The sequence below is a fragment of the Mustela nigripes genome, chromosome 2 (assembly GCF_022355385.1).
Source record: "Mustela nigripes isolate SB6536 chromosome 2, MUSNIG.SB6536, whole genome shotgun sequence".
NCBI classification, from domain to species: Eukaryota; Metazoa; Chordata; class Mammalia; order Carnivora; family Mustelidae; genus Mustela; species Mustela nigripes.
In genome coordinates, this window is record NC_081558.1 from 11,668,887 (window position 1) to 11,677,795 (window position 8,909).

The 8,909-nt window shown below is 38.5% G+C and overlaps 1 protein-coding gene across 1 annotated transcript; it reads right to left on the reverse strand.

Annotated features, from left to right (window-relative positions):
• Nucleotides 1-310: 310 nt before the first annotated feature.
• On the reverse strand, nt 311-1,139 carry LOC132009724 (olfactory receptor-like protein OLF4). The gene is given in 2 exon segments (XM_059387754.1): nt 311-364; nt 366-1,139. Coding segments are annotated over 2 exon segments (828 nt in total).
• Between the last annotated feature and the right edge of the window lie 7,770 nt (nt 1,140-8,909).

The following is an 8,909-nucleotide window of genomic DNA, read 5'->3' on the forward strand; positions in this document are numbered from 1 at the left end:
TCTATGTGCATCAAATAAATAAATAAAATCCCTTTTTAAAAGGAACAGAAAGTTTAATGAAACAGTTGAACTTAAGAAAACGTGACTCTCCAGGGCACAAATACAGGGATTGAGTTCTTATTTCATGATCCTATCAAAGATTAACAATTTCTGTCTGTTAGGAATTAGCCTTCAATAACAGGTACTTTTGGGGGGAAAAAATGGAACTTTCATAGCTTCCTTCTGAAAAATACATTTAGAGCCCCCTTTATGTCTCTGTTCCTCAAACTGTAGATGAAGGGATTCAGCATGGGTGTGACCACTGTGTACATCACTGAGGCCATTGCACTTGAGTGGGAGCTCTGGGGAGCAGCAGAGCTAAGGTACACTCCTAGGCCTGTACAGTAAAATAAGGAGACAACGGAGAGGTGAGATGCACAGGTGGAAAATGCTTTGTACTTCCCCTGAGTTGTTGAGATCCCACATATGGAGGAAACTATCTTAGAGTATGAGTAAAGGACCCCAGCCAGGGGAGCAGCAACCAGCAGCACAGTTGCAAAATACATCACCATGTCATTAAGAAAGGTATCAGAACAAGCAAGTTGGATCATCTGATTGAGTTCACAGAAAAAGTGGGGGATTTCTACCTCTGTACAGAAGGACAGCCTCAACACCATTAGGGTTTGTAACAGTGAATGCAGAACACTCATGATCCAGGACACTAAAACCAATAGTCCACAGAGCCGGGGGCTCATGGTGACCATGTAATGTAGGGGGTGACAGATGGCCACAAAGCGGTCGTAAGCCATCACAGTCAGGAGGAAGTTGTCCAAACCTACAAAAAGTATGAAAAAGTACATCTGTATGATACAACTTTCATAAGTTATGACCTTTTTCTGTGTTTGTATATTCACCAGCATCTTAGGGACAGTGGTGGAGGTGAAACAGATGTCTACAAGGGACAGATTGGCCAGGAAGAAGTACATGGGGGTGTAGAGGTGGGAGTCTGAGCTGACAGCCAGGATGATGAGCAGGTTCCCAAGAATGATGACCAGGTACATGGATAGAAACAGACCAAAGAGGAAGGGTTGCAGTTCTTGTTCCTCTGAAAATCCCAGAAGAAGAAATTCTGAAATTTGTGTATCATTCTCCAGTTCCATGTCACTGATGTGACTACAAAAACAAAAAAGAAAGAACATGACAAAATCATGCATTACGAACCTGGCAAGTGCATTATTTTTTATATTCTTCACTCAAACAATTAACATTTATGTTTATATGGCACATAATAAAAACACTAAAAACTAGGAATGGAAGGAAACACTCTCAACATAAAGCCATTCATGAAAACCCACAGCAAACATGGTTCTCACTGGGGATAGAGGGAACATTTTTCCTCTATGATCAAGAACACGCAAGGATGCCCACTTTCCTGACTTCTACTCAACATAACACTGGAATTTCTAGACAGAGAAACTAAAGAAATAATGAGTGGCATCCAAACTGGAAAGGAAGAAATAAATTATGTGTGTAAATGATGTTCTCTTATATGTAGTAAATACCAAAGATGCCACAAACACTAACAAAACTATTAAATTAATTCAACCAAGTAACTGGATACAAAACCAACCCTCAAAAAATCTGTTGCATATCTATATAGGAGATGTGCAAATCTGAAAAGGAAATAAAATAATTCCATCTATGTGACATCCAAATGAATAAGACTATCACCTCACATCAGTCAGAAAGGTTAGTATAGAAGGACAAGAAATGACAAGATTTTTTAAGATTTTATTTATTCACTTGACAGACAGAGATCACAAGTAGGCAGAGAGAGGCAGGCAGAGAGAGAGAGGAGGAAGCAGGTTCCCCGCTAAGCAAAGAGCCCAAAGCGGGGCTCAATCCCAGGACTCTGAGATCATGACCTGAGCTGAAGGCAGAGGCTTAACCCACTGAGCCACCCAGGTTCCCCAAGAAATGACAAGTTTTGAGGAGGCTGTGAAGAAGAGGACATATTCATGCACTTTGGTGGGAATGCAAACTGGTGTAGCCACTATGGAAAGCACTATGAGGTTCTTCAAAAAGTTAAAAATAGGAATACCACATGATCATGTATTACACTTCCCAAAGAAGACAAAAAGCACTCATTTGAAAATATATATGCACCCAAATGTATAGTGGAAAAAAGACAGTCTCTTCAATAAATGGTGCTGGGAAAACTGGACAGCTATAAGTAGAAGAATGAAACTCGACCATTCTCTTACACCATACACACAGATAAACTTGAAATGGATAAAAAACCTCAACCATGAGACAGGAATCCATCAGAATCCTAGAGGAGAACATAGGCAGTAATCTCTTCGATATCAGCCACAGCAACTTCTTTCAAGATATGTCTCTAAAGGCAAAGGAAACAAAAGCAACAATAAACTTTTGGGTCTTCATCAAAATCAAAAGTTTCTGCACAGCAAAGGAAACAGTCAAGAAAACAAAGAGGGAACCCACGGAATGGGAGAAGATATTTGCAAATGACAGTACAGACAAAAGGTTGATATCCAGGATCTATAATGAACTCCTCAAACTCAACATACACAAAACAGGCAAACACATCAAAAAATGGGCAGAAGATATGAACAGACACTTCTCCGATCAAGACATACAAATGGCTATCAGACACATGAAAAAATGTTCATCATCACTAGCCCTCAGGGAGATTCAAATTAAAACCACATTGAGATATCACCTTACACCAGTTAGAATGGCCAAAATTAAAAGATGGGAAACAACGTGTTGGAGAGGATGCGGAGAAAGGGGAACCCTCTTACACTGTTGATGGGAATGCAAGTTGGTGCAGCCTCTTTGGAGATTGTGGAGATTCCTCAAGAAACTAAAAATAGAACTTCCCTATGACCCTGCAATTGCACTCCTGGGTGTTTGCCCCAAAGATACAGATGTAGTGAAAAGAAGGGCTATCTGTAACCCAATGTTTATAGCAGCAATGGCCGCGGTCACCAAACTGTGGAAAGAACCAAGATACCCTTCAAGGGACGAATGGATAAGGAAGATGTGGTCCATATACACTATGGAGTATTATGCCTCCATCAGAAAGGATGAATACCCAATTTTTGTAGCAACATGGACGGAACTGGGAGAGATTATGCTGACTGAAATAAGTCAAGCAGAGAGAGTCAATTATATGGTTTCACTTATTTGTGGAGCCTAACAAATAGCATGGAGGACATGGGGAGTTAGAGAGGAGAAGGAAGTTGGGGGAAATTGGAAGGGAAGGTGAATCATGAGAGACTATGGACTCTGAAAAATAACCTGAAGATTTTGAAGGGGCGGGGGGTGGGAGGTTGGGGAACCAGTTGGTGGGTATTAGAAAGGGCACGGGTTGCATGGAGCACTGGGTGTGGTGCAAAAATAATGAATACTGTTATGCTGAAAATAAAAAATAAATTTAAGACAATAAATAAATTTTAAAAAAAAAGAAATTAGAAAAAATAAAAAATAAATAAAAATAAAATTTTTAAAAAGTCTGCATGGGAGTTAAAGACCATTTACAATGAGCATAAGATTATATATATGCATATATATTTATACTATATATATGCATATATGTTTTTTATATATATAAATTTATGTGTATGAATATTTGTGTGTGCATGATATAGAAACATAACTTTAAGGAGGTCATGTGTTGTGATAAGCACTGGGTATTATATGCACCTAATGAATCTTTGAACATTACATCAAAAACTAATGATTTATTATATGTTGGCTAACTGAACATAATAAAAAAAAGAAACAAAGAGCTTAAGGAACAAAGGATAGCACTTAGAGTGAGATTAGGTTAGGCACAACTGTTTGAAACACAATGACAATCTAAAACTATCTTTATAGAGCAGAATAAAATACTATTAATGTAATCACATCAATGTGGATTACTGATTTGAGATGAAAGCTAAAGGCTAGATAACAGAAAAACCTGGCTGGCTCAGTCAGGAGATTGTGTTGTTCTTGATCTAAGGGTTGTTCTCATTAAATTGGCTTAAAAGAATAAACGCCCTCCCTTGACTGCATATCCCTCCTGGCTGACATCCTAAATCTCTAATCCCCTTAATTGCAAAGGTGTTTGGACTCATGTTCTACTCTTATTGGGACCACTTTCTGCCACCCATCACCACTCTTCCATCAGCACTACTTAATCCTCAACAATCTCCCCTGCGTAGATAATTTCAATGTTTACTTCTATCTTTAGGATCATAAATAAATCTATTCATTAGTTAATCAAGCAAGCCAACAACCACAGTGATGTCCCAATGCTGGACTAGGCTGGGTTGGCTCTCATGTGGCTTCAGGTAACTGTTCTCACCCTTCTTTCTCTCTGGCCCTTTCCTGCTGGGTTTTGGACTCACCTGCATGAGGGTCTCCATGAGGAAGTCTGAATTCCTCCCTCGTGGTTGATGATGGGAACTGAAGCTCTGTTCTCAAATAATACAGCAGAAATCTCCTAACCAGACCTAGGACTCCAGAAAAAATACCCAAGTCCCATTTCATCCAAGGTCATACCTGCTGAGAGGCAACAGCCAAAGAGATATTTACAGCTCCCTATCTCCTCTTTAGGCTTATTTCCCTCCTGTTACTTCAACCCCTGGGCACATCATCTCCCAGAGGACATTGCTCTATACAGATCAGAATACAGATAGGAATTTTTTTTTCCTGTCATTTCCCTGCACCCCAGAGACAAGTTTTTGAAGTCAAATGAATCCACTTATTACTCTTCCACGAACTCACCCACCTCCCACAGAGCTAACCTCCTAGCACTTTATCCCAACCCTGAGTTAATGATATCTCCAAATCTAAGAGTGAAGAGTTTTTTCTTATTAGGTTCCTTTGGTTTCCCAAATATTGACTCCTGGTGGGACACAGCACTGATATCTCAAGAAGATTGCTATTCCCCTCCTTCAACAAGGTGAAGAAAGGTATTCCTTTTATGTAAAACCACAGGTACTACATTCCTTGACTTCCATGTCACTTTTGCCAAAACAGTAAGAGTTCAATGCTTTAACATAAATTAATACATGTCTTAATTTATAAAACATATAGTGGGTGTATTTTTTAATTTAAACTCAATTAATTAAGATATAATTATTATGTTTCAGGGGTACAGATCTATGATTCATCAGTCTTACACAATACCCAGTGCTTACAGAATTACAGTCTTACACAATACCCAGTGCTTATTCGAGGCATACCCTCCCCAATGTCCATCACCCAGTCACCTCATCCCTCTACCCAACCTCTCTGCTAGCAGCCCTCAGTTTGTTTCCTGTGATTAAGTCTCATATGGTTGCCTCCCTCTCTGTTTTCATCTTGTTTCATTTTTTTCCTCTCTTCTCCTATAATCTTATGCCTTATTTCTTAAATTTCACATATTGGTGAGATCATATGATAAATGTCTTTCTCTGATTGACTTATTTCACTCAGCATAATACCCTCTAGTTTCATCCACATCATTGAAAATGGCAAGATTTCATTTTTTTGATGGCTGAGTAGTATTCCTGTGTGTGTGTGTGTGTGTGTGTGTGTGTGTGTGTGTGTAGATAGATAGATGATAGATGATAGATAGAGATATCAATATATATCTATATTGATATCTCTATCTATCTACCACCTCCATTCATCTGTCAATGGACATCTAGGCTCCTTCCATAGTTTGCCTATTGTGGAAATTGCTGCTATAAACATTGGGGTGAAGGTGCCCCTTTGAATAACTACATTTGTATCTTTAGGGTAAATATCCAATAGTGCAATTTCTGGCTCATAGAGCAGCTCTACTTTCAACTTTTTGAGGAACTTCCATACTGCTTTCCAGAGTGCCTGCACCAGCTTGCATATGCACCAATAGAGTAAGAGGGTTCCCCTATCTCCACATACATACTCACCATCATCTGTCATTTCCTGACTTGTTAATTTTAGCCATTCTGCCTGATGTGAGGTGGTATCTCATTGTGGTTTTGATTTGTATTTCCCTGATGCCAAATGATGTTGAGCACTTTTTCATGTGTCTGTTGGCCATTTGGATCTCTTCCAAGGAAAAATGTCTGTTCATGTCTTCTGCCCATTTCTTGATTGGATTATTTTTTCTTTGTGTGTTGAGTTTAATAAATTCTTTATATATTTCGGATACAAGCCCTTAATCTTTTTTTCATTTATTTATTTTCAGCATAACAGTATCATTATTTTTCACGACACCCAGTGCTCCATGCAATCCGTGCCCTCTATAATACCCACCACCTGATACCCCGACCTCCCACGCCGCCACCCCTTCAAACCTCAGATTGTTTTTCAAGAGTCCATAGTCTCTCATGATTCACCTCCCCTTCCAATTTACCCCAACCCCCTTCTCTCTAACTCCTCATGTCCTCCATGCTTTATGTTATGTTCCACAAATAAGTGAAACCATGTGATAATTGACTCTCTCTGCTTGACTTATTTCACTCAGCATAATCTCGTCCAGTCCTGTCCATGTTGCTACAAAACATGTTGCCTTTCTGATGGAGGCATAATACTCCATAGTGTATATGGACCACATCTTCCTTATCCATTCGTCCCCTGAAGGGCATCTTGGTTCTATCCAAAGTTTGGAGACCATGGCCATTGCTGCTATAAACATTGGGGTACAGATGGCCCTTCTTTTCACTACATCTGTATCTTTGGGGTAAATACCCAGGAGTGCAATTGCAGGGTCATAGGGAAGCTCTATTTTTAATTTCTTGAGGAATCTCCACACTGTTCTCCAAAGAGGCTGCACCAACTTGCATTCCCACCAACAGTGTAAGAGGGTTCCCCTTTCTCCACATCCTCTCCAACACATGTTGTTTCCTGTCTTGCTAATGTTGGCCATTCTAACTGGTGTAAGGTGATATCTCAATGTGATTTTAATTTGAATCTCCCTGAGGGCTAGTGATGATGAACATTTTTCATGTGTCTGATAGCCATTTGTATGTCTTTATTGGAGAAGTGTCTGTCCATATCTTCTGCCCATTTTTTGATATGATTGTCTGTTTTGTGTGTGTTGAGTTTCAGGAGTTCTTTATAGATCCTGGATATCAACATTTTGTCTGTACTGTCATTTGCAAATATCTTCTCCCATTCCATGGGTTGCCTCTTTGTTTTCTTGACTGTTTCCTTTGCTGTGCAGAAGCTTTTGATTTTGATGAAGTCCCAAAAGTTCATCTTCACTTTTGTTTCCTTTGCCTTTGGAGACATATCTTGAAAGAAGTTGCTGTGGCTGATATCGAAGAGATTACTGCCTATGTTCTCCTCTAGGATTCTGATGGATTCCTGTCTCATATTGAGGTCTTTTATCCATTTTGAGTTTATCTTTGTGTACGGAGTAAGAGAATGGTCGAGTTTCATTCTTCTACATATAGCTGCCCAGTTTTCCCAGCACCATTTATTGAAGAGACTTCCTTTTTTCCACTGTATATTTTTTCCTGTTTTGTCGAAGATTATTTAACAAGCCCTTAATCTGATCTGTCATTTGAAAATACTTCCTCCCAATCTGTTGGTTGTCTTTTGGTTTTGTAGACTCTTTCCTTTGCTATGCAAAGATTTTATTTTGATTAAGTTCCAATAGTTCTTTTTTGCCTTTGTATCCTTTTCCTTGGAGATGTGTCTAGCAAGAAATTGCTGTGTCCAGTGTCAAGGAGGTTGTTGCCTGTGTTGTCCTTTGGGATTTTGATGGATTCCTATCTCACATTGAGGTCTTCCATCCATTTTTTTTTTTTTAGGTTTATTCCTAGCTGTCTTTTTTTTATTTTTATTTTTTATTTTCAGCATAACAGTATTCATTATTTTTTCACCACATCATTTTGAGTCTATTTTCCATGCATGATACAAGGAAATGATCCAGTTTCATTCTTCTGCATATGCCTATCCAATTTTTCCAACACCATTTGTTGAAGACACTGTCTTATTTCCATTGGACATTCTTTCCTTTGTCAAAGATTATTTATCCGTAAAGTTTGAGTCCATTTCTGACTTCTCTATTCTGTTCCACTGATATATATATGTCTGTTTTGTGCCAGTCACATACTGTCTTGAAAACTGCAACTTTTTAATAGAGCTTGAAGACTGTAATTCTGATGCCATATGTTTGGGTTTTCTTTTACAAGAAAGAAAACCAAATCAGTTTTGGTTTTCTATTAAGTCTCTTGTCTGGTTCCATACAAATTTTGGGTGTGTTTTTCCAGCTCTGTGAAAAAGTTGATGGTATTTTGATAGAGATCGCTTTGAATGTATAGATTGCTCTGGTAACATAGACACTTTAACAATATTTGTTCTTCCAATCCCTGAGCCTGGAATGTTTTCCCATTTCTTTGTACCTCCCTCAATTACTTTCATGTGTATACTTAGTCTTTTTGGTTAAGTATCTTATGGCTTAGGGTGCAATTGTAAGTCGGATTGACTCCTTAATTTATTTCTCCAGTTACATTATTAGTGTATAGAAATGCAACAGATTTCTGTTTATTGATTTTATATCCTGCCACTTTATTTAATTCTTTTATGAGTTCTAGCAACTTGGAGGTGGAGTCTTGTGAGTTTTCCACAGAAAGTATCAAGTCATCTGCAAAGAGTGATAGTTTGACTTCTTTGCCAATTTGGATACCTTTTATTTCTTTTTATTGTCTGATTACTGAGACTCAGACTTCTAGTATTAGGTTGAATTAAAGTTGTGAGAGTGGGAATTCCTGCCATGTTCCTGACCTTAGGGAAAAGCTCTCAGATTTTCCACATTGAGAACAATATTTGCTGTGAGTTTTTCAAACATGGCTTTTATGATATTGAGGTATGTACTCTCTGTCCCTATACTCTGAAGAGTTTTAGTCAAGAATGCTGTATTTTCTCAAATGCTTTTTCTG